A 25,199-nucleotide genomic window follows, 5' to 3' on the forward strand; every position below is an offset into this window, starting at 1 on the left:
AGGCCGAGCAGGTGCGGCGACTTTTTGCTCGCTTGACTCTCAGGACTCAGCGAAAACGCCCGTATTTCTCGTGGTCGCTCTTCAGTGCCAAAAGCCCAATGTGTCCAAGTGCTCCAAGGATTTAAAAAGGTTCAGACAAGAAAAACGCTGCTTGAACCACACAGATAGCATGAGTGTGTGTGTGTGTGTGTGTGTGTCACACTCACAGATAGCATGATGACCTCCGCCTTCTAGAGCCGTACACCGTCCTCGCACCTCGGTCGTTGCACACACGTCCGGGTATAAAGCCGTCCGTGGTCCGACTCGAGAGCGTGGCTCTCAACAATGTCCACGCACTGGGGCGGAGGATTTAAAAGGGTTCACACAAGAAAAACGCTAGACGGAACCACACAGATAGTGATGTTGTGCCCTTGTTTGTTTCTCTTGGCACCTTGGAGTGCTGGGGGGGGCGACAGGAAGAATGTGGCCTTGAGTTATGTGTACGCCAACTCAGGGTGTGTGGCAGCCAGCTGGCTGTGTGTCTTGTGAGCTTGTTTGTGTCTGTGTGAGTGTGTTTGTTGCTTGCTCGTGCGTGTCGTCATCATCTGTCCCGCGTCCACCCATACCGCGTTGGTGTCCAGTCCGAGCCTGACTGTTGTTCATCTTTCTACATACAGATAGCATGATGACCTCCGCCTTCTAGAGCCGTACACCGTCCTCGCACCTCGGTCGCTGAGCCCTGGCTGTCAGGCTGTCAGGTGCGGTCAGGTGATCTGTCGGGCTGTCGGGCACTGTCAGGCACTGTCAGGTGCCTCTGTCAGACCAGCTGTCAGGTGCTGTCAGTGCTGTCAGGTGCTGTCGGGTGCGTGTCTGACAGGCGAGGTGATCTGTAGCTGTCGGGTGCTGTCGGAGCTGTCGGGTGTTGCTGTCAGACGCTGTCGGAGCTGTCAGAGCTGTCAGGCTGCTGCTGCTGTCAGACGTTGGGCTGTTACTGTCAGGTGCTGTCAGGTGGTGCTGTCGGGCTGCCCTAGCTGTCGGGGTGCTGTCAGGCTCTGACACACACCAGCCACACTTATGACACTATCAAGACCAGCGGGTACGCAGCTGCCCCCCTCCCTACGGCGTGATCACGCCGGCAGGGGCGGCCGCCTGGGGAGCGCAGATGGCGGCGCAGAGGCACAGGCGGCGGCGGCGGCACAGACGGCGGCGGCCACCCCCACCCAGACGCCGTAGGCATATGACTGTAGGGCCCCAGAAGGCTAGCTGGTAGCTTCATTTGTAGTAGCACAGCCGCCGGTGCTAGAGAGAGGTCCGCAGAGGTGGGGCGGGAGGGTTGAGAGAGAGACCCATGACCATCCCATGACTACATGGACATGGACCACACTCACATGTACATGTCTTTGCATGTAATTTTGTTATACCCTCATGGGGCATAGAAAGAGGCTCTACGGAATCTGTGTACGGTCTGTGCTGCTGTCAGGCTGTCAGCGCTGCTGTCAGGCCACTGTGTGCTGTCGGGCTGTCAGGCAGCTGTCAGGCTGTCACGTTAGGGCCTGACAGCGACGGGTCACCTCGCCTGTCAGGCTCTGCTGTCAGGCTGTCAGATACGTGCTGTCAGACTGTCAGAGAAAGTGCTGTCAGCGCTGTCAGGCTGTCGGGCACTGTCAGGCGCTGTCCGGGGTTTGCTGTCAGTCTGTCAGACCAGGGCTCAGCTCGGTCGTTGCACACACGTCCGGGTATAAAGCCGTCCGACTCGAGAGCGTGGCTCAACAATGTCCACGCACTGGAAAGAAAGGGGCCTTTCAAGACGCGATTGTTGACGGGCTCGCGGCCGTGAGCATCTGGACACGCGTTCCCACGGGAGCCGGGCGCGGGACGGGATAAAATTTTACTTGCACATGGGAGCAGAATGTGCACAGTACAAGGCTTCCCGCGCCCTGGCGATGGCAAATCGGGTGGCTAGCCCAGATACAACGCCAAGCATGAAAACTACACCGCCCACAAGTCCCAGTGTGATTGCACTGAGCGCTAGTTCCTCAACGCCAGCGGACTCGATCATCAGACGATCTCCGCACGCGCGCCGGCCTACACCGCAATTTCGTCGCCTAGCGCGAGAGATCCTCGTGGAGCGCGCGGCGGATCGCGTTGTCCGCCCCGATCCGCGCCGACAGCTCCGATCCGCGGTGGCCCAGCTCGGCCCAGGGGCGCGCGACGCCGTAGTACCGGTACTCGTTCACCTTCCCGTCGGTCTCGATCCTGAACAGAATGCGGCGCAGCGTGATTCGCGTCTCGTTACGCCGTAGAGGAGCGAGCCACTGCCACTGGCTCGCCCGTCTCCGTCGCGCGCAGCTACTCCTAGTCCCAGCGGCGGTCCTTTAGAACGCAGGTGTCGTCCGTGTCGCAGCAAGCGGGTTTCAAGGTGGTGTACTGGACGCTGCAATCGAACTCGCCGTTGAGATAAGGCGGGACGTTACTCGGGACGCAGGCATTGACGATTGACTGAGCAGTCCCACGTCCTGACTTGCCACAATCTCCCCAATCGCCAGGACGGTCTCCAGTTGTGCGTTCGCACGGGGGAAATTCGACGGACGTACAGTTACTGATCTTCGAATATCTCCAGTCCCGCCCGCACGGACGGGTAAACATGCTCCTTGTCCAGCAGATTTGTTTAGGATCGTTCAAGACCTCGAAGCACTGGAGCCCGGAGTCTAAGCTTAGACTTGCGGCGCCCCTGGCCGTTGGCGTCAGCACGCTGGCGAAGAGCAGTTCCCGCCCAACCGAAGAAGCTTTTTCGCAGCGGCCTGTGCAGAAGGGGCAGCCATAACCCCCGACATGGGACGCGTGAGCGGTGCGGTGGTACGAAGTCGGTTTGCCCGCCGGGTGGAGCTGCACTGGCACTTGAAGCACGAGGCGGCTGCCAGACTCCGCCGGCAGCGCGTCAACAGCGTGGACAGCTTCTGGATGCGGCCCGTCCGTGCCGACATTCAGCCAGGTCAGCAAGGTGCCAGCCACTGGCTGCACCGACAAGCCGAGTCCGGGGAAAAGGGTTTGCGCCACGCCCTCAGGCGTGTCGGACAGGTGGAATAGCATCGTCACGTCAGGGATTGAGCCGTCCGGATAATGGTCGACGTGCGGGGGCAGGGCGGGCGCCCCGGGCTTGAGCCTGACAACCGGCAGGGAGGCGATTCCGCTCGTGTCGGCGCCCCACACTGCCCCGATCTGGGTCAGGAGGGAGAGCAGCGTCGGGTCACTGCCCACAGGCACGTGCGCACACTCCCTGAAAGAGGAAGGCGTGTGCGGGTCGCACGGATGCCATGAGCTGTCGTCGGACGGCATGCGTGAAAGGATGTGCTCGACTTGCGCATTTGACAGGAAGCCATCGAAGCGCCAAACGCCCGCCGAGGGAGCCAGCAGCACCCCATTTGTTGCCTCCACGGGCGCGTCAGGGGTGCTGCTGCTCGTGGAGCCCGAGGCCTCGATCGGATCCTCAGAGACGCAGAGCTCGGCGAGCGGCAACGGCTCCGCGCACCACACAGGGGCGCCGCCGCTGCCGCACGTGAGACCGACGGAGTTGGCGGTGGAGTCGGCGAGCGAAGCGTCGCCAGTCTTGGCCTCGTCAAAAGAGGCGGGCTCGGCGTCGGCCGCGGCGCCGATGGGCTTTAGGGTGGTCGGGGCGGCGGCGCGCGAGGCGGCGCCGCTGAACTTGGAGATGTTGAACGGGATGGAGAAGGTTGGATGGAAGGTGCCGACGTCCGGACAGGCACCGAACAGCGCCCCCTCACCCCCGAGGACGTCTTGGTGGAGCAGGAGCCCCGCGGCCTTGTTGGGTTTGCGCGAGGCAGACGCCGCGAGGGCGGGTGCCGGCGCGTCGGTCGGGAGCTTGATGCTGAAGTCGGTGCGGTTGCGCGTGTCGATGAGTGCCTCCTCGCGCCGCGGACGGGGGCGAGAGGCGGCGGTTGAGGGCGTCGCGAGAAGAGCGAAGGCGAGCATGGCGGCGTGCAGAGATGTACAGATGCACCGAGAGGGGTCAGGCTGCCCGTCGAGACCTCGAGAGCTCTCCGACACCTCACAGCTCCCAAACGACATCGATCTCGGACCTGCCGCTTTGCAGGCACCCTCAGGGTGCACCGACGCCCGCCTCCTCCTCTCCTCAGGTCCGAGATCGATGTCGTTTGGGAGCTGTGCCGCGCGCTCCTGTCGCCTCCGCGAGCGCCTCCTCGACCCGCCGCGGGGCCCGGGCAACGGCCTCGAGCCGCGCTGGCGATGCTCGGCCTGCCTTCTGGCACCCTATCGCACGCACTCCCGCCAGCCGCGCGCTCCCGCGCCGTCGTGCGAGCTTCTGGCGTCATCCGTGCGAGATGCGGCGTCGCGTAGCGGCCACACGCGGATCAGCTCGGTCACCTCGAGCGCGCTCGCTGCCTGCGCGCCAGGCAGCGCTCCTCTCTCGTCGTCGCGGCGACGAGTCGGGACGACGCCGTCGCTCGAGGCGCGTGGCCGGCGGCGCTCCTCTAGGCGGCGCTCCCTCGAGGCGCCGGGCCGACGTGACTGGGGCAGCTGCGGCGCACGACGGTGCCCAATGGCCGCCTCCGCCGTCCCCGGCTCGGCCTGTGGATCAGGGCAGCGGTCTCTCAGCTGTGCCGTCTCTGAACAGACACACTTGAGGACACGCGCGCGCGACGCTCACAGCTGCGTGTGCCGACAGCGGTGGTCAGTCTAAAATGTGTCTTGGTCAGTCTGACGGGCCAAAATATTTGAGGAAACACATTTTGCTGTCCTCACGCACTCACGGCCCGCGCATTGCGGCTCCGCCGAGACCTTGTTGGCAAAGTTTGATCGCACGCGCTCGTTTTCCCAGATCCCACTAAATCATCACGGCCCCGTAACACCCCCTCCGCGCGCGGTCAAAGGCTTCCCAGGGCCGGTCTATGACATGAACCGATAGACACAAGCAAAAACAACCGCACCTCTAAGCTTCTCGGGCACCCCGAGGCCCATACGGCGCCCCGGCGGGCCCCGGCGGAGGTCCGGCGCGGCGCTCCAAATCCGCACTCTTCGCGAGCTTCTACGGGAGTTCACGCGGCCTCTCCGCCTCGTGAGGCACACCCCACACCCACCACGAGTCCTGGGGCCGTGGGCGGACCTTTGGCCGCGGCGTCCGGAGCTTTGGTCGTCGAACATCGGCCGCCAACTAGGCCGTCGAGCGAACGTGTCCGGAAAGGCTCTCGGATGGGTCCGGCAGCGGTCCCATGGACCCAGAAGCTCGCCCCGGCCGAGCATTCACGGCTCGGTCCCCGCCCCTGGTCACCCAGACGTGCCCTTGGACAGCCGTAGGGGCTCGGATGACGACGTTGGCGCCCGCGACGACGCCCTCCCCGACGACGTCGCATCTGGCACCAGACACTACTCGCGTACTCGGGCGCGGCGGCGCGGACAATCACATGGTTTGGGACTCTGAGCGATGGCAGAGGCCTTTATTTGCAAACGAGGACGCCCCGCGAGGCCCCGTCGGCCGGGAGTGGTGAGTGGGACCATAAACAAGCACTATATCTCCCGTACCGCGACCAGCCCACACACAGCCCAAACCGCTGCCAAACCGGCCCTGATCACGCCGGCCGGGAGGCTGCCGTGGCGCCCAAACAGTCCCTCACGAACGCCACACGGGCCACCACGGCCCGTCCGGCGGCCCGGGTGCCACCCCACACCCGCCCGACGCCCTCGGCCAGCCAGCGCCCACTCTGAGAGGCTTCACCGCCGCCAGCGCGCCGAGCGCGCCGCCCTCTCCTCGCGCCACACGGGCCCCTGGCCGCACGCCCGAGAGGCGGCCCATAATTTGAGTCGAGACGCGCCGCCGGCCAGCCAGCAGCTCGCCCGCCACCCGCAGAGTGCCGCCGCCGCCCCCAGCCCGCACTGGAGAGGCTCTCCCGGCCGCTAGCCGCTGTCGCGTCGCCCGGCGGCTGCGCTGGCAGCGTGGCGGTGAGGGCGGTGGGGGAGATGGCGGCGGCGGGCTGGGCGGTGGCGGTGAGGGAGCTGGCGCCGACGGGGGCGGGGGTGACGGTGGCGGCGGGCTCGGTGGCGGCGGCGAAGGCGGCGTCGGCGAGGGCGGCGGCGGTGAGGGCGGAAGGGGAGAGGGCGGGGGAGGGCTCGGCGGTGGCGGAGACGGGGGTGGTGGCGAGGGCGGCGGAGGCGAGGGCGGGGGCGGGCTCGGAGGCGGTGGTGACGGGATGGCGGCGAGGGCGGCGGTGGCGAGGGAGGCGGCGGCGATGGCGGGGGCGGGCTTGGGGGCGGAGGGCTGGGCGGTGGTGGTGATGGTGGCGGAGGGCTGGGCGGCGGCGGGGATGGTGGCGGAGGCGACGGCGGCGGCGGCGACGGCGGACGCGGGCTTGGCGGGGCCGGGGAGGGCGGTGGTGGCGAGGGAGGTGGTGGCGATGGCGGCAGCGGTGATGGCGGCGGCGGCGACGGAGGGGGCGGTGAGGGCGGCGGCGGAGAGGGAGGCGGCGGCGATGGCGGAGGCGGCGAGGGAGGAGGAGGTGAGAGCGGGGGCGGGCTTGGTGGCGGAGGGCTCGGCGGCGGAGGCGATGGAGGAGGCGGGGAAGGCGGAGGGGGCGACGGCGGCGGGGGGCAACGGAGGGGGCGGCGAGGGCGGTGGCGGTGACGGGGGCGGCGGCGACGGCGGCGGTGGGGATGGCGGCGGGGGGAAAGGTGGCGGGGGCGAGGGCGGCGTGCTCGCGATGGCGGCGCCGAGTCGCCCCGAGCGGAGCACGGCCAAAGGTCTGAGACGCGGGGAGGGCGGGGCGGGAGGTCGTCGTGGGGGCGTGGAGGCGCGGAGGCGGCCTGCGGGGACGCGCGGAGGGCGTTGGTGGTGTGTGGGAGGTGGGTGAGGGAGAGCTGAGGCGGCCGGCGGTGGTGGCGGGAGCAGCGGAGGCGACGGCGTCGGAGGGGGTGGGGGGGAGGGAAACGGCGGCGGCTGTGGCGGAGACAGCGGCAGCGGCGGTGGCGAGGGCCTAGCCTGAGGGGGAGGGGGTGGGGGAGGGGATGAGGACGGTGAGGGCGGCTGGGGCAGCCGGGAAGGCAGCACAGGCGAGGCGCGGCGCACCTCAAGCTCGAGCGAGTAGCGGGAATCTCACCCGCTGCTCCGGCGGGAGAGTGCTCCCCCGCCGCCCCCTGGGTCACCCTGAGTGACCTCGCAGCCCACACCGCGAGGCGCTGCTGTCAGGGGGGTGTATCACCGCCGTATCAACCCCACACTCCGTCGCCCAGCCGCCGACAGCGGGGCGCTTGCTGTCGGGACGCGCAGTCTCGACAGCGGAGCGCGTGCTTCTTGCCGGCGGAGCAGCAAGCTCCTCAGCAGCGAGCGCAGAAGCTTTCTTGCGTACCGCCGCCGCGCAGTCCCTATGGATGCACGTCGACGCCGGAGACGCCGGCCCGAGCGCTTCTCCTCGCTCTAGAGCCACGGCGGGCAGCCCGTTGACCGCCTCACCGCCTCACCGCCCAGTTCGTGGTCCCGCACCACCAACAGCCGTCCATCTGAACGGCGACGGAGGCCAAGCCCGACGTCTGGGCTCTAGCCGATCACCTGGCCGCCCGCGACGAGCCGCCAGTCGGCGTGGCGGCGAGGAAGGGAGCGAGAGCTCTCCAGTGCCGCTGGCACCTGTGGCCTGGCCTGCGAATGCTCATTCACAGCGATGCCCGAGGGGAATTCGCGTGGAAATTCGATCCGCCGACTCAGGGAGGAGTCCTCTATCGGGGAAGGAGGTTGCGGGAAAAATCTGAGAAATCACCCCCAGCCTTCCCCCTCCCGATGCACCCCCCGAGAAGAAAAACCCCCCCCCTTTCAGTGTTTGTGTCTGTGTGTCGCTCGTGCGTGTCGTCATCATCTGTCCAGCGTCCACCCATACCGCGTTGGTGTCCAGTCCGAGCCTGGCTGTTCTTCACCTTTCTACCTACCTACCTACAGGGCTATTCTACCATCGCGTTTTCTTTCTTTGAAACAGCAAACGGGACGGCCTGCGCAGCCTCTAACTATGAAAGTCCGTATGACCCTTGGGCAGTACGGTAAAGACGAGTTAAGGTATAAAGACGAGGACCGGGATCGAGCGCTTGCGGAGAACACACACACACAGTGTCGCGGGACCTCTCGTGCGTCTTCCTCTCTTTCATTGGTCCACCGGCAGATTTTGGGTTTCGGTTTCTTGTCTCTAGCCAGTCGCTCCCAGTCCGGGTTGTCGAGTACCGCTGCGCCCCACCAGCCCAACAGGTGTGGGTTGTAGAAGAGCAGCTCCATTAACACGCGTCCGATCGACCAAAGCCCCCCCACTCGCACTGTCCTCGGTACGCCCACCCTTGCCTGTCGGTACGTGACTTCAGGCGTGTGGTCTTTCTGTGCGGCGTCCTCACCATCGTACGGTACTAGTCCTCTCAGAGTGCCATGCGTTTTGGGCAGGCGGCGGCGTCGCAGGACGAGGCAGAAGAGAGCGACGCGACAGAGGAAGAAGCGGGGTTGCGTTCCCACGGGAGCCAGGGCGGGTTCGAAGGATTTAAAAAGGTTCCCACAAGAAAAACGCTGGGAACCACACAGATAGCATGATGACCTCCGCCTTCTAGGTGACCCCCCTCTGTGCTCTGAGTGAGGACAGGAGAGAGAGAGAGCTTTGTGGTGTTGGTGTACGCAATAACGGGACAGGGTAGTCGTTCTCTCTAGCTCCCCTTCGAGCTCTTAGCATGAGCTGCGCCCTGTGTCCGACCCCTTTTGCGCAGCAACACCTTAAACTTTCAGGCCCTCCAAATTCGGGTCGGAGCGTAGCGGAGTGGGCCCCGAGTTTGAAAAGGGCGACGGACGCTTGCGTCCTAGCCTCCAACAACGCCTCCCCGGCGCAGAGGGGCCCCCGGAGGGATGCACAACCGCTCTCTCTCTCTCTCTCGTACGAACCGTGTTAGTTAGTGCCAATACAAAGTCTCCTTGGAGTGAGGTGATCAACCTCACATCCAGGGCCGGCGCGAGTGTGAATTCTTTGTCCTTTTAAAAATCTCTCTCTCTCCTTCCTGAGGGCCCAACTTGCAACCATTAAAGCAAAGGTCACTCGAGCTGCATAACGCCTTGTGCCAAAGTTTCGCGCGTCGCCGGCTTCACCGACGAGACGAAGCTCGCGGACCAACGATGTACGAGGCGAGCCTGCTCGGTGCGCCCGCTCGGCCCGACACGAGCAAGTGGAAGCTGGCCGCCGCCTTCCTCCTCGGCGCCGGCCTCACCGCCCTCCTCGGCCGCCTTGAAAGAACCTTATAGACGAGGCCCACTGCTCGACCGCTCCCGCCGGCACTTTTGCTGCCTGCGGCGTTGCTCGGGGCTACGGCCCGGGCTTTGGCGCGTGCGTCTCCAGCTTTGGCTTCCAGCTCATCGCTCTCGTCCTGGGCGTCGTCTCGCTGGCCGTGGCGAAACCCGCGGCCTCGCCCGCGGCGGGAGCGCCCGAGATCGCGATCGCGTGAAGTAGCGGAATCGATCGGGAACGGGGCGCCACGCGCGCGCGCCGTCTTCCGCGCGCACGCGTCGCGACCCCCACGACCCGCTTTACGCGGCTTCGTGCACGAGCAACTTAGGCCGAACGAAGAGAAGCCAGAGGTTCCCTGCCCCCTTTGGGCCCTTTCCGCATGGTCGACCACGCCCCGCGGTTTTGCGTCCCTAGATGGAGCACGAGCCATGTCGCATGTGCATGATCGTGCATGTCCCATGTCGGGCGCAGCTGCAATGTGCAGCGCGTATTAGCCTTATTAAGGGGATTGTTGTAATCTGTACGTCTCTCTCAATCTGTATACTGTAATCTCATATCTCAAACTTTCGGTACGTAAGAGACTTGTTGCAAAAAGTCTGTGGTGCAAAACTCACCAAAAACCGCGAAAAATGCTGTCAAGGCCAGCTCGGCACTATCTACTCAAAAAAAGTGACGTAGAGCACCAAGGGCGCGGACTGGCGCAGACTAGCACACACACCGGCACACCATCATGTCCAGTCCCCTACCACGCCACCCCAGCCCTCTCCCTCACCTTTCAACCTACAGAGAGACTCGAGAGAGAATCGTCGGAGAGCAGGCGCATATGGAACAGAAACAGGTTGACCACGCCGAGGTGGAGCTCGATGGCGGCGACAACACAGTCGTCGTAGCCAAGCCGGTGGCAGATCATGGAGGTGTCGTAGACTACGTAGAGCGAGAAGAGGAGGGCACCGAGCAGGGAGAAGGCGGTGGAGGCAAAGGGGAGGCCGAGGGCGGCGTTGATCGTTGCCCACGCGAAGAGGAGGAGGAGCGATGAGAGCAAGAAGCCGCCAAGAAAATTGAATCTTATGCGCGACTGCATCGTGAAGGCGGTGAGGCCGACGAAGAGGGCGGCGGTCAGCATGAAGGTCTGGTGCACCACCTCGGGCCTCTCAATGCCGAGCGCAACGCAGACGAAACTGACGGTGAAGCCCTCGACGAGCGTAAAGCCGGCCAGCAAAAGGTAGTTGTACGGGTATGTATTCTTGAAGCCGTCCAGGCAGCAGGTCAGCAAGAGCGACACGGCAAAAGCTGGCATCAACAACGGCACGAACGGTTCGATGGCAACACTCGTGCAGGTAAGATGTCCTGGCCACAAGATGTGTGGGCTGCAGGATCGGTCCTCCCATACGCCGGAAACTGCCGTGGCCGCCACGCGCGCCATACCATCCCTCATCATAGCGTGCATCACCGCTGTCGTGAATAGCACTTGTGCGCACACTATACCGTACACCTTGCGCAAGAAGCCGTTGCGCGTCGCCGCATCGTGTGGCCCGCTGTAGTACAGCTCTGGCGGCGTCCAGTGATGTGAGCTCTGCCGTCTGATCGTGTAAGAGCGGATGCGAGCCAGCTGTGGCTTGGCCGGAGCCTTGTTGTTGATCGATGTGAGCATCTTGCTCCCCTCTGGGGTCGTCGATGCACTTCTTTTTCGGAAACGAGAATGTTTTACCCTTTTCGCTTCTCTCACGGCGATCACCCGAGAGGAGGGGGGGAGGGGTGTCCGTGCGCGTGCTTGTGCGTTTGCGTGCGTGCGTGCGTGCGTGGTTTGTGTGGTGTGTGTGTGTGTGTGTGTGTGTGTGTGTGTGTGTGTGTGTGTGTGTGTGTGTGTGTGTGTGTGTGTGTGTGTGTGTGTGTGTGTGTGTGTGTGTGTGTGTGTGTGAGCGTGGGACGACGTATGATTTTCGCATGTGCTTGGAGCAGAGAGTGAGCGTCTCTCGCGCTGTTCGTTCAGCTGCCACTCCGATGCCTCATGCACATGAGATTTTCCCAGCTAGAGCATACTCGTCCCACCTTCCCTCGAATAGGGGCCGCCGACCTGACCCCGTGCCACACTGTCACCAGTCTGTTCATCTCCCGGCGACCGGCACGCTCGGTATGTGAGTTGTGTTGTGCACCTTTTCTTATACACCGCACGATTTTACATATTGTGGTCGGGTACTGTGCTTCGATCTGCGACAGGTGGGGAAGCGGTGCTGATACGCGCGATTGAGCGGCGTCGACATGCTCCTGCGTAAGCAGGCGACGCTCGAGTCGCTTGTACTCGCGCGCCACGCGCGGGTCTGCTATGATCGCCTTGTGGTCCTGCCCTGCCGCGTACTGCCGCACAACTGCCCTGCCCTGCCCTGCCCAATCCTCTACCTGCCCCGGGTGTGAAATCCACACTGCCCTGCCCTGCCCTGCCCACACTGCCGAGGTGTGAATAACCTGCCGCTCCCGAGGTCTCGGAGAAACTTCTCTGCCAGATTTGTCAATGGTACCGCGTCTGCGACGCGGGCGCCTTGCGTGCAGACAGAGCCCTTATTAGCCACCCTTTATATCTTGCGCGGTCAAAATTGAATTAGAAGCGGTCCTTCCTCTTGGCCAACCAATCAGGACACAGAGCTCACAACAAGTTCATGGGAGGAAAGCGGCGAGTCGCAGTTGTGGTGGCCACCCTCTCCAGAGCCCGGGAGGTAGGTGGATGGAGCTCTGTCCATCCAGCCATCCAGCCCGGGCTAGTGGTGCGCTAACCCCGACGAACCCTTCTCAACAGGCCACAGGTATGCGGCTAACGCCCCCCACAGCAAATCGGTTTTTGCCCTTAAATAGTGCGATTTCTCACCGATGCCAAGCAAAAAATGGGCCAAAAATCGCACTAGGGAGGGGTGTACCTTCCGTGAAACGATTTTTGAGGTGTGAATACACCCCCTAGACGCGACGCCCCCCGAACCAACGGGCCAGACCCTTCCAGAGGGTGCCCCAGGGACGCCCAAAACCGCCCACAGCAGCCCCACAACCCTTAAACAGTACTCGGCACAACCACTCAAAGTTGGCCTCCCCCGGAGGTGTTTTTCACATTAGGGGCACCCTCCGGCAGGCCGCCCTGAGCCCCCTAGGCGGGCCGCCGCTGCTCTAGCGCGCAGCGACCCGATGGGCAAGGGGCCCTTACCCACCACAGACACCCTCACGCCCTCTCCCCCGGCCCGCCGCGGCACCGAGGGCGATTCTGCGCGAGGGATCGCTTCTCTGCGGAGCCGCAGCGGCCGGCGGCGGCGCCGCCAGCGCGGCCCGCGCGGCCGGTGGCGCCGGTAGCGCGAGCAACGGCATCGGCGATGGCGCGGCGGTCGGCGAAGGCGCGTTGGTCAGCGCGAGAAGTGGCTGCCGCCCTCCCGACGGCGGCGGCAGCCACTTCTCGCGACGAGCGTGCCCGGCTTCTTTAGCAGCAGCGCGTCTAGTCCTTTGTGAGCGCGTCTTTCGCGCCCTTGGCGGCGCCGCCGAGCACGGCGATGGCGCCCTGGAGCTCGGGATCGCTCAGCCTTGCCTACGAGGGTAGGGACCAGGAGCGCCGAGCCAGTGGGAGGGCAGGCAGGTATGGCAAAACTGCGAGCTCCCGAGGACGTCTGGTGCCGAGTGCGTCTGGCACCGGGCACGGAAGCTCGCACTCGGCCGCACGCGATAGTGCTGCCGCGAGAACGCCAGCCATGTACGATATGTCTCGTGTACACTCCTCTTGGGTCATGGTCGGTCATATGCAGGACGGCCAGAGTCGCCCACATCGCCTACGCGGTCCCGAGTGTGGTCAGACTGATACACCGCGACTCAACGGTTGAGTGCGGCCAGCGCACACAAACGTCGTCGACTGCGGCCTGGCGCGGTGATCATAGGTGCTGGAGACCAGGCAGTATGAGCCTGTAACTGGGCACGCATGAACTCGGTACCTACATTCGCAGAGGCCCGGCAAGGATGGGATCTAGTAGAGTGATTGCGCGCTGAGACCGTACTCCGTGGGTCGCTGGAATGACCTGTAGGGAAGTTCAGTGCCGCTGCTCGACTCTCCAGTGTCACAGCCGATGCCTGTGACCTGGCCACCGCCGCACGGTGCTTGAAATCGGCGCCTCCTCGGGTGTGCCCTCATAGACAGTCTTCGGCGGCCGTAGTCGACGCGAGAGCTTCCCTACACAGACGTCTACTGTGAACCACCGACGAATAGAGCACAGGTTTTTGGCCACGAGATCCGCCTTCGAGGTCGAGCCGAGGCTGCCGGCGTCGTCTCTGCTGCTCTGGGCATCACCTGCACAAGCCAAGCAGACTTTGTTGCAAAAGCGTAGGCGGGTCGACGCGCCGTGTGTTGGGTTCCCATCTCGGCGCGCGCGAGTCCAGGCCGAACCGACTAGCTGCCGCCGCAGCGACTGCGGCTGGGCTGCAGGCAGGCCTGTAGCAGGCGCTCGGCACGCTGTCCGGAGGCGCTGTGGCTCACAGGGCGAGGGCGAGCGCCTGTGGCTCGCGAAAAAAGTCGAGAGAGGCGTTTCAAATCCGAAGCCTTTCACATTTCTTCCACCCCTCCCTAGATGGACAGAAAACTGCAATTCCCTTCCCCCCTCGGAGGGGCCGGAGGAGGCGTACCCCGAGGACCCGCTCTTTCCCCTTCCCCCCTCGGAGGGGGCCGGACGAGGCGTAACCCGAGGGCCCTCGCCCGCTAGGAATAGTCTTCCCTGACCCCGCCCGCCTGCCCGCCTGCCCTGCCCGCCTGGCCGATAAGATCTCTTCACCTTCTCATTGGTGGAGTATAGGTACGAGGGTGGTGTGGCATCTCACGGCGGCTAAGATATAAACGAAGCCCGAACCGAGCCCCCACAGGGTTCCGGCTCCTACCCAGATAGGGGGTCTGAACACATGACTCGACCAAAACGCCCTACCTACCTACCTATTGCGGGCGCCCCAATCGCCAGGGCTCCGTGCCCCACATTGGTGGTTGGTGCTTCGAAAAAATGAAAACAAAAAATTCGCGCAAACGAGATCGAACGGAAAAGAAGTCATGGAACATCAAATATGTATTTGCACCTTGGTCCTTCTCCTTGCAGCGTGGAAACCGTGGAATAACATGTGTGTGGACAGTGGAGCGAACACATGCTGCGCATTTCCATTTTCATGCATGCGAAGCTCACCGCAGAACCATTTGACCGTTTTATTGATTTATTTATTCATCGTGGCAAATCCTCCTCTCCAGACTCCAGCAGTACTGCGCAAGTAGGATGCCTTGAGGCGCAGTGTTAATCGAGAGGACCGGATCGTCGAGCCCGACGAGCGGGCCCTTCTCACAGCTCCGAAACGAAACTCCCAATACTCAGCCATGCTCAGCGACCTATTGAGTCGCTTCTCCATCTCTCGGAGGGACGACCAGTCCAAGAAACTCAGCAGCGTGAACCCGGCTGGAAATTTGCTGTGGTTTCTGGAGCTCAAGAATGAGCAGCGCGTCGTGTAGTTAGCACACATCTGCAGAACTGGCTTCAGCTCTTCCATGGCCCTCCGGGACCTCAGGTCGATGAGCCGCGTCGTGCCGGCGCGGTCTCCCGCGCAGTGCGCAGGCGGCGAGAGGCACGTGGTGTGGTATCCGCGGTCGCACGTGTCGCAGAGGAGCATGAGCTCCTCGTGCTCCGTGCTTCCACATACGTGGCTGGCAGGCTGACCTACGGACGCCTTTGAAGGCCCACCCGCGCGCCCTCGCGCGGGTTGTGAGCATCCCGTACCCGAACCTACTCGGGGACCCGCCGCGACGGCCTGGATGGCACGTATTTGTGGCCGGTGGTGCCTCTGTCCGAGTCGGCGGCGGCAGCGGCGACGAGGCCGTGGCGCAAGGGCGGAGCAGAACCGCCGCAGCGGCCTGCGGCTGCGCCGCGCGCCCGCGCGCGGAGGAGGGGCGTGTGTGAGTCAGTGCTACGCGGTGCCGCCCTTGGAGAGGCGAGAGAGGCCGGTGTGGCAGGCAGGTTTAGCTCTGTCGGGCGGCGCGAGCCGCTCCGCCGCACGCGGCCCAAATCATGACACCACTCCAGCTGCGCTGGCAGCGGGCGCTGGTCGTCTAAGATATCCAGGGTGCTGGCGGTACTTCCATTGCCCTCTTAGCTGCTATCCGTTCCTCGATTGCTGATGTCCGGCCGAAGCTCCAGAGGCTGATCCTCGACTCCTTCCCCATCGGACAGGAAGCAAGTCTCCTTCGCCGAGCCATGAGCGCTCGCTACGCGCCCGCGTCGCGCCTCGCGCGCCACCCGAGAGCCACGGACTCTCCTCATACATGTTCCATGCCCCATCAAGAGGGACACCTTCCTCCCTTTTCCATGCAGGGCGGCCCGCCCCCGAGCCCACTCGCCAGCCGGGTGGGGCTTGCACGAACGCCATGCAGGCAACCCGTGCCTTTTGGTGTACCCCGTTTGTACCGCGCCCCCGAATTCATTTTGTATACGGTGCCAGATACGACGGTTGAGAGCCGATACGTTTCGCTCGTCGATTTCTTGGTAATTAATGATGCACGTCGAATTGATGTCATCTACGTCGTCGATCCGGGCTCGACGAGGCTCGAGGGGCCGCCCTCGCGGTGGAAACGAACCACATCAAGGACTTGCACACTGGCCCCCGAGAGTAGACTTGCCGGAGGGAGGTTTGCCAGGGCCAAAAAAGGTGAAACGTTCCACCTCGAAGCGCGGGGTTCCACAGCGAAGCCCCTGGGTTCCAGCGCGAAGCGAGCCTCCCGCCTCTTCCGAGCACGCGCCTGCGATGCCGTATGAGCTCGTTGACGAGCATATGCGCCTTCTGAGCGTCCCCGAGACCGAACTGTCCCGCTTCTGTAGCTGTTGTGGTCGCGGGATGTCGGTGTCCAACCTGAAGACGCTCGTCGAACCCGACGCCTGGTTCTCGCTGAGCCGCATTGGCGTTGAAGCCAAGATGGTCAACGAAGGGATTGAGGTCGCTAGCGAGCGTGCATTGGCTGCAGCGCATCGACAGCGGCGAGGATCCGATTCCAGTCCCGAACTGGGACGTCGGCGGCTTTGTGGTGAGGGTTGCAAGCCAGCGCGATGACATGTGCGGACTGCGCTCGCAGAAGAACCTGACGTCTTTCTTGCGTGGCAACAAGATCAAAGACACGGTGCGCGACGTCTACGGTATCGATGCGACGCACTGCCCAGGCGGATGGCGCCGCGTGGACCAGCCGCGGAACTACACTCAGCTACTGGAGCATGCGCCGGCGTGGGACAACGTGCGTGCGAGAGTGCCCTATCCCTTCCCCACGTCCCGGCCTCTCACGCCCCTGAACTGCCACTGCACAGGAGCCGCACGAGGAGGTGCCATCGGTTCTCCTCTCAGTGCTCGAAGGGCTTGGCGGCGTCGGCGATGCCGGTGACGGTGACGGTGGCGGTGGTGGCAACAGCGGCGGTACCAGCGGCAGCAGTGGAGGCAGCGGCAGCGGTATCGTGGGCGGCGGCAGCGGTGACGGAGCCGACAGCAGTGGTGACAACGGCCCCGGCGGCGGCGAGCCGCAGGCTGTGCGCGTCGAGGGCCAGGCGGGCGTGAGCAGGAAGCGGGGCCACGACCAGCTCTCTGTTGACGATGACTCGATGAGTGGCGAGTGGAACCTCCTCGATGAGCCAATGGAGGACGGCGGAGTGCCCGACGGCGTACCCGCGCCACATATGCTGACGGTAGCTCAGGCGCTCTTGCGGCCCCGATTGTCGTTTTTCTTTTCCGTTCCGCGAAACGCTCGCGGGCACATAGTAGGCGACGAGAGCGCTTTGTCCTACTCCGTCGCGCCCGATATCGGTGATGATGTCGGAGATGATGCCGACCTCGCCCGCGACGATGAGGTCGACGCCGAGGCCGCGCACGGCGGCGTTGCGGCCGGCAGCGGTGCGCCTGGCGGAGGCGCGCCTGGCGGAGGTGGCGGCGGCGGCAGCGGCGGCGCGGCTGGCAGTGTGCCTGGGAGTGGGACGAGCGGCAGGGCAGGCGGCTCGGCTCACGGCAATCAGCGCAAGGTGACTGCAGCTCACGCCGGTGCCTCGTCGGCCGCGGACAGCGGCTATGAGAGTGGTGCCAGTGAGGCCTCGACAAAGACGGTCGCGGGCTGCCGGCGGAGGAAAGCCTTCCTCATTGCGGAGGGCGAAGGGAGCTTGGTGCGGCACCTTGCGTTCGGCGAGGTCCGAGAGGAGGATGGCGTGTTCGTTGTCGATCCGGACGGCGTCGCAGACGATGCTGCCGACTTTGATGTGGCCGGCGTCGCGCTCGGCGCGATGGCGGGCGGCATGCTGACCATAGAAGACATCGTCGCGGAGGACCTGGACTGGGAGGTGGTGGAGGGAGAGGAGGAGGCGGAGACCGAGCCGATGGAGACGGAGTGCGACGGGCGGGTCGAGGAGGGGCTGAGGTGGAAGGCAAGTGCTCTCATGGATGGATCGGTTTTCTCTATGACCGGACCATGGGACAGTGACAGGGACAGGGTTCAAAGGGATTTTGGGTTCAGATTTGACTTCGAGGCTCGAGGCTGAGCCAATCTTCGAGGCCAGCGTCCAGGCTCCGGGCCGCCTCGAGGGGCAGCCGGTGCGGTGGAGTGGACTCTTCACTGCAGGACACGTCGGGGATATTTGTCGGGTGACGCGGTCAGCCATGTGAAATGGACTTGCGACCGCGAGCGGTGAGAGGGCATGGCTTTGCCCTCGATCTACTCAATTCCAGAATGGCTCCTCCCACCGCCCGCGCGGGGTCATCCCGTGAGCAGCCGTGGGCGGATCGAGCGCCATGGGGCCTACAGAATTTACCGAGGATCGGGGCGCAGCAGGGAACTGCGCCGGGAGCCGGTCGAGCGGGCACTCACTTCGAGGCTCGCACCTTTGAGGGTGCCCTTTCGGTCATCACGAACTCCAACGGCAGGAGGTACCCGTACATCTTTGTGGACGAGGCATTGCTCGAGGCGTCCCTCTTCTCTCGCTCGTGCTCGAGAGATCGGCATCTGAACCCGAAGAGTCGGTGTCCAGCCGCAAGTGGATGTCGAGTCGTACGCGGTCCCGCGGTTTGGTCGCGGGTGATAGGATGCCCGCGACACCGCGGGCCTCCTTATCCGAGGCTGACATATTTGTAGAGCGTATTCAAAGTACGAAGGCACAATTATGTACCGGTGGGGAAGTGGCGCAATTATGCACCGAGTTGTGACACCTCAACAAAGAGGTCGACTGTCTCGCAGCGCGTGCCGCCCAGCGAAAGCAGTCAGAGACTATGACGTGCCAAACTTGCACAACGAGACAGTTGGGGAGTTGTGACGTGCCACTGTTTGGGTGTGGGAATACAGGGATATGGGAATACGGTGGACTATTTATCACTCTGGGGTGGGGAGGGGAGAATACTAGGTGAAGCTTCTCGATACAGGTCAGGCTACTGGTCCTCGTGAGAGTCCTCGTGCCTCACCTCCTGCGACACAAACATGACCATTCCCCCGGGGAGGGGGCGCGGCCCTGAGTAGTAGCTGGAGAATGTGGCACTGCGTAGTAGCTGTGGTTGATCTGGGAGCACCTCGCAGTCTCATGTCAGGCGACGTCGCTTGCTTGGCTGGGAGTCGCAGGGGCTGGAGGAGTCGAGACCGGACGGAGCGGCGAGCGGCGGAGCCGATGGCGAGGAGCTCGAGCGAGAACGGAGTGGAGCGGAGGCAGCGTCCGGCGCGGTGAGCGACGTTGCAGCGGCAGCGGAGATGGCCGCGATACCAGCCTCGGGTGGCGGGTCGCGTGAATCAGCAAGCTGGCAAGTAGACGGCGCGACGGACGGAGCGGCGAGCGGCGAAGCCGATGGCGAGGCGACGGACGGAGAGGCAAGCGACGGAGCGGATGGCGAGAGGAGTGACGCCGCGGTCGCTTGCTGATTCACGCGGTTGTCGCTTGCTGATTCACGCCAGCTGCCCGCCCGCCACGCCGCCGACGAGGCGGCGCACGAGTCGACGCTCTAGCCGATGTAGAGCGAGTCGAGATATACTCCGGCGAGGCGACGGCACATCCGGCCGCCCGCCCGCCACGCCGCCGACGAGGCGGCGCACGAGTCGACGCTCTAGCCGATCGAGAGCTAGTCGAGGTATCCTATGTGACAAATATCACCCCGAACATACCTAACCGCTAACACCCCGGCTGTATCGAGGGCCAAAAAGCCCAAAAAGAAAAAACAGGAACGACCAAACCCCCTCCCACCGGTAGAGGATGTCGCGAAGCTCATACTGTATCTCTCCGGAGACCCGGGGACAATGCTAGTTCTGCACTGTCCAAAATGCTTTTCGCACTGACTCCAAACGTCTGCGATACCCCTCAGATATTCTTCCCTCGCTTCAGGGAGCTGCGGTGGGCATCCCACGCAGAGGCCTGGCGCATAAGCCGGGGGTACGTGGGCAGGCCGAGGCACGTCTGAGGGACGCCGAGGAAGAGCGCGTGCCACATCCACTCCTAGAGGTGAGATTTCCGAAGTGAAGCAGGGATGCAACAAGCGAGGAACAGCCGAGGCAACGCCTGTGCCAAAAAGTACGCTGCCGCCGCCTAAAGAGTCGCAGCCACACGCGTCAATACCACGGCGTGTCTTGCTCTCCGGCGGGGCGGCGGCGGCGGCGCGCACGGTCGGCGCCACCGTCACGTAGGCCTAGGGTCTCTCGAGAGCGTGCTCAAGATGCACTCGCCACCCGTCGCCTGGACGCCCACCGTGCACGTGAAGCCGAGACCGTTTGCACTGCTCCGGATGTTTGCTGCTTCCGCTCGCTTGTGCTGCCTCGCACCCCGACCATGGTGCTTCCCAGCCCCGTGTCTGCCCAACCCGGCGACCAAGGGCAGCGCAGACACGACAAGGACGAGCCTCACGACCATATGTGATTGTATCGAGAACGGCCGGCTTTGCTCACACAAAACACAACCCCGGGAACGGCCGGCTTTGCTCACACAAAATCACAACCCCGGGCCCAAATCGCACACGGACAGTGCTCACGAGGGCGATGCTCCCAAGTTTCGCTGCGGTTACAAGGACCGCCGAAGTTGCAAGTAAAAGGGGGACCGTGACTAGTTTCACTCGGATTCACTCCTATGCACCTTCGGTGAGGGTACATTGGCGCGTAAAAGGAGAGTCACGGAATCGCGCGCGCCTCCACCAGGAAGGGCTACGCAGTATCCCTGACATCCCCTGGGATCCTGCCACTGAAGGCGGAGGGTTGGGACTCAAACGGCTTGGGTTGCTACAGGTACGGAGGGGACCTCAACGTCCTGTAGCCGCCCGCGGCGCCGTAAGGGATCGCACCTCGGACCAGATAGAGAGAACCACACCCCAAAGCCACCAGAGAGTAGGCAGGATAGGGTGGGTGGGGAGAAGAAAGAACTGATGCAGCCGAAGGGCTGGCGCAGTAGGAAGGAGAGCCTGGCGCGGCCAAGGACGAGGAGCGGCGTCATGGCCAGGTGAGCAGGAGAGAGCAGCGGAAGCCGCGCTCATCAGAGCAGCGAGCGGGCGGGAGCGCCCGACACGCACGGAAGTTCAAACTTCCGTAAAAGATGAAGTAAAAGATGTCCACGGAGAGTCCGTGAAGGACGCAGAGGCAGAAGAAGAGGTAGGAGAGGAGAGGGTGAGTCTCCTGCGGGAAACTAGTGGCCTATCACGAGTTAGGGCCCCTACCCCAATCGTTATCGGCGGACTAGTTTCACTCGGATTCACTCCTATGCACCTTCGGTGAGGGTACATTGGCGCGTAAAAGGAGAGTCACGGAATCGCGCGCGCCTCCACCAGGAAGGGCTACGCAGTATCCCTGACATCCCAACGCGCAGTGGAGGAGGAGCGAGGGCAGGTGGCCCGGAAAGCCCAATGAACCCCACAGAAGGGGCAACTGGCCGTGGCATGGAGCCACAGAGGCGACAGCCAAATCACGAGAGGGGTGAGGCCGGTCGCCGAGCGTCCAGAGGCCGCCGCGCCATGCCGCTCACGAGGAGGCACACGAGACGAGACTCGAGTAGAAGAGGAGCGAGGCGAGGCTCACTCGAGAGGGAAGGCAGCAGTGACAGCTGGCCGCCCACCGCGCCGCCCACGAGGAGGCACACGAGACGAGGCTCGAGTAGAAGAGGAGCGAGGCGAGGCTCACTCGAGAGGGAAGGCAGCTGTGACAGCTGGCCGCCCACCACGCCGCCCACGAGGAGGCACACGAGACGAGGCTCGAGTAGAAGAGGAGCGAGGCGAGGCTCACTCGAGAGGGAAGGCAGCAGTGACAGCTGGCCGCCCACCACGCCGCCCACGAGGAGGCACACGAGACGAGGCTCGAGTAGAAGAGGAGGGAGGCGAGGCTCGCTCGCCATGTCGCCCACGAGGAGGCACACGAGACGAGGCTCGAGTAGAAGAGGAGCGAGGCGAGGCTCACTCGAGAGGGAAGGCAGCAGTGACAGCTGGCCGCCCACCACGCCGCCCACGAGGCGGCACACGAGACGAGGCTCGAGTAGAAGAGGAGCGAGGCGAGGCTCACTCGTGAGGGAAGGCAGCAGTGACAGCTGGCCGCCCACCACGCCGCCCACGAGGAGGCACACGAGACGAGGCTCGAGTAGAAGAGGAGCGAGGCGAGGCTCACTCGAGAGGGAAGGCAGCAGTGACAGCTGGCCGCCCGCCACGCCGCCCACGAGGCGGCACTGGGGTGCTGCCTGGAAAGGAGATATCCCAGAGCCACCTGAGCGCAGAGCTCAGCCACATCTGCAGCACGAGGCCGGAGAGAAGAGAGAGGCACGCCACGAGTTGAGATGCAAGGTGCAAGGTGCAGGGGTGCTGCCTGGAAAGGAGATATCCCAGAGCCACCTGAGCGCAGAGCTCAGCCACATCTGCAGCACGAGGCCGGAGAGAAGAGAGAGGCACGCCACGAGTTGAGATGCAACAGCATTCCTCAGAGCGGGCTGTGGAGCCACCGACTCGGGTCTCCAGGTGGACGAGGCCGCTGTGGCAGGGCCGAGGCGACCGCAGAGCATCGCAGGCAAGCAGATGAGGCCATCGCCCATCGTGCACTGCTGCCAAGGACAGTCGCCAGCAACAGCAACAATGGCGCAGACGCACAGATCCTGCACGGAGAAGAAAGAACTGATGCAGCCGAAGGGCTGGCGCAGTAGGAAGGAGAGCCTGGCGCGGCCAAGGACGAGGAGCGGCGTCATGGCCAGGTGAGCAGGAGAGAGCAGCGGAAGCCGCGCTCATCAGAGCAGCGAGCGGGCGGGAGCGCCCGACACGCACGGAAGTTCAAACTTCCGTAAAAGATGAAGTAAAAGATGTCCACGGAGAGTCCGTGAAGGACGCAGAGGCAGAAGAAGAGGTAGGAGAGGAGAGGGTGAGTCTCCTGCGGGAAACTAGTGGCCTATCACGAGTTAGGGCCCCTACCCCAATCGTTATCGGCGGAGTTGAGGAAATCGAGGGACGCGACCCACCTCGCCACAGACGGTCCCGCGCCTCGCCGCTATGACGGCGGCACGGCCGCAGCTCGTGTGCGTGCCGCCGTCTTTGTCCGGAGTGAAAAGTCCAACGCACTCGTCGGTGGCGGCACAGCGTGTGAGACCATGGGTGTGAGGTAAAACCACGCTACCAGCGCTTGGTCACATCGGCCCCGAGGTCAGATCCTTCTACTCTGTTGATGACAAGACTTGTCTACTGGCTGGAGCCGAGCAGGACGATATAGCTCGCTCATGGTATCTCATTCTCGCGACAGCCTGCGTTTTCGACAAACACTGTACGCGCACGCCCACTCTCGTGGGGGCCGAGACAGAGCCATGCAGCCGGTACGAAGGTCGTACAAAAAGTAGGGTGCACCCAGCCTCCCCGCGACCCGAGCCGGAGCCTCAAAAGACGTAGACGGCGCGGGGCTCGCGCCCCTCGCCACCGCCCGTGAAGGCGCAGCCGTCCGCCGCCGCGGCGTCTTCGGACGCGTCCATCGCGTCTCCGGCGCCGCCAAAGTACCGGTCGAGCAGCGCCTATGGGTTCGGTACCGTGGGGGTAGGGGATGGGTTAAAACACCCGCCAAAGTACCGGTCGAGCAGCGCCGCCGCGCGTCGACCCACCGCCGGGTTTGGGTGCTGCTGCAGCTCCTCGAGCTTCTCGACGCCAAACGCCTGCAGCGGAGCGGAGCACGGAGGAGCAGAGGTGAGCCGAGGTGGGCTTAGGTGAGCCGAGGTGAGCCGAGGTGAGCCGAGGTGAGCCGAGAGATGAGCCGAGAGGAGCCGAGAGGAGCCGAGAGGAGCCGAGAGGAGCCGAGAGGAGCCGAGAGGAGCCGAGAGGAGCCGAGAGCAGCCGAGAGGGGCCGAGCGGAGCCGAGAGCAGCCGAGCGGAGCCGAGAGGAGCCGAGCGGAGCCGAGAGGAGCCGAGAGGAGCCGAGAGGGGCCGAGAGGGGCCGAGCGGAGCCGAGCGGAGCCGAGAGGAGCCGAGAGGAGCCGAGAGGAGCCGAGAGGAGCCGAGCGGAGCCGAGAGGAGCCGAGAGGAGCCGAGAGGGGCCGAGAGGGGCCGAGAGGAGCCGAGAGGAGCCGAGAGGAGCCGAGCGGAGCCGAGCGGAGCCGAGCGGAGCCGAGCGGAGCCGAGAGGGGCCGAGCGGAGCCGAGCGGAGCCGAGAGGAGCCGAGCGGAGCCGAGCGGAGCCGAGCGGAGCCGAGCGGAGCCGAGCGGAGCCGAGCGGAGCCGAGAGGGGCCGAGCGGAGCCGAGCGGAGCCGAGCGGAGCCGAGAGGAGCCGAGAGGAGCCGAGCGGAGCCGAGAGGAGCCGAGAGGGGCCGAGAGGGGCCGAGAGGAGCCGACGAGCGCCTCGGCGAACGGGAGCGTGAACGGGTTGCTGCACACGCCGCCCCGCGAGCCCCGCGCGAGCTGCTCGCCGGCGGCCAGCACACCACCGCTCGCGTGGAGGGCAACGCGCAGCACGTCGGCGTCGTGCACGTCAAGCAGCGCCACCAGCGGCGCGACCGCGCCGTGCTCGTACACCAGCGACGCGGCCCACCCTGCCGTCGACGGGCGCGGGTCCGCCTGGAAGGCTTGCAGCACGTTGGCAACCACGCCGAGCGCCTGCCGCTTGACGCCGAACTCGTCGACGGTCAGCCGCTGCACCACCAGCGACACGAGCGGCGTGCCCATCAGCCACTCGATGCGAGACGGGGCGCCTAAGCTCTCGCGCAACCTCGCCGTCACATGTGCGCGCCCTCTCGTGCATCTCAGCGCCTCCATGCGCCCCCCCACGGCGCGCCCGCCGCGAGCGAGGCGACGGCGCCGCACGCCTCCCCGCGCGTGGCCGCGTTCGGGCCCTCGAGCAGCGGAGGCAGCAGCCGCGCCAGACCGGTGTCGAGGACGGCGCGCACCGACTCGCACGAGCCGGACAGGAGCGCCGCGAGCGCGCGCAGCGCGAGCGCCTCCGCCTCCGCGCCTCCGTACTCGAGGCAGTGCGCGAGCCGGGCAGCGCAGCCAGAAGCGGCCATCGCATCGGCGAGGGGTGGGCCCGCCTAGTCACCCCTCGCCACCACTGCTGGGGACCAGGCCCAGACTCGCCGCGTCGGCTTCCCGGGCGGGCGGGGGGGGGGGGGGGGCGGCCCCGCGCCTCTGCGACGTGCGCGAGGCCGAGGCACGACAGGGCGCGCGCCTCCGCGTCTCGCGAGGCAACCAGCCGCACCAGCGCAGGCAGCGCCTCGAGGAGCAGACCCTCGTCCGGGGGAGGAGAGCCTAGACAGTTCCTAGACAGTTCCTAGACAGTTCCTCGAGGAGCAGACCCTCGTCCGGGGGAGGAGAGCCTAGACAGTTCCTGGACAGTTCCTAGACAGTTCCTCGAGGAGCAGACCCTCGTCCGGGGGAGGAGAGCCTCCCGTCAGCCCTGCAAGTCACAGCAGCAAGGCTCGTCAGCACGTGCGGCAGTTCGGCAGCGCGCGCGAGAGAGAGAGGGGGAGAGGGAGGGAGGGAGGCAGGTAT

At 64.6% G+C, this 25,199-nt stretch overlaps 4 protein-coding genes across 4 annotated transcripts; all 4 read right to left on the reverse strand.

Annotated features, from left to right (window-relative positions):
* Positions 1 to 9,541: 9,541 nt before the first annotated feature.
* Positions 9,542 to 10,893, reverse strand: EMIHUDRAFT_198434 (hypothetical protein; the record flags this gene model as incomplete). The annotated part of the gene is made up of 2 exons (XM_005759503.1): positions 9,542 to 9,613; positions 10,027 to 10,893. 2 exons carry the CDS (start codon positions 10,891 to 10,893, stop codon positions 9,542 to 9,544), a joined length of 939 nt encoding a protein of 312 aa, XP_005759560.1.
* A 3,564-nt stretch (positions 10,894 to 14,457) lies between these two features.
* EMIHUDRAFT_198437 (hypothetical protein) lies at positions 14,458 to 14,900 on the reverse strand (the record flags this gene model as incomplete). Its single annotated transcript, XM_005759504.1, has 3 exons — positions 14,458 to 14,516; positions 14,591 to 14,709; positions 14,794 to 14,900. 3 exons carry the CDS (start codon positions 14,898 to 14,900, stop codon positions 14,458 to 14,460), a joined length of 285 nt encoding a protein of 94 aa, XP_005759561.1.
* Positions 14,901 to 21,225: 6,325 nt separating this feature from the next.
* On the reverse strand, positions 21,226 to 22,429 carry EMIHUDRAFT_198441 (hypothetical protein; the record flags this gene model as incomplete). The annotated part of the gene is made up of 2 exons (XM_005759505.1): positions 21,226 to 21,931; positions 22,083 to 22,429. 2 exons carry the CDS (start codon positions 22,427 to 22,429, stop codon positions 21,226 to 21,228), a joined length of 1,053 nt encoding a protein of 350 aa, XP_005759562.1.
* Positions 22,430 to 23,104: 675 nt separating this feature from the next.
* EMIHUDRAFT_198442 (hypothetical protein) lies at positions 23,105 to 24,715 on the reverse strand (the record flags this gene model as incomplete). The annotated part of the gene is made up of 3 exons (XM_005759506.1): positions 23,105 to 23,236; positions 24,090 to 24,408; positions 24,480 to 24,715. The coding sequence occupies 3 exons, from the start codon at positions 24,713 to 24,715 to the stop codon at positions 23,105 to 23,107; spliced, it is 687 nt and encodes a 228-aa protein (XP_005759563.1).
* Between the last annotated feature and the right edge of the window lie 484 nt (positions 24,716 to 25,199).

The sequence above is a fragment of the Emiliania huxleyi genome (genome assembly GCF_000372725.1).
Source record: "Emiliania huxleyi CCMP1516 unplaced genomic scaffold EMIHUscaffold_8, whole genome shotgun sequence".
In the NCBI taxonomy this organism is placed as follows: domain Eukaryota; phylum Haptophyta; order Isochrysidales; family Noelaerhabdaceae; genus Emiliania; species Emiliania huxleyi.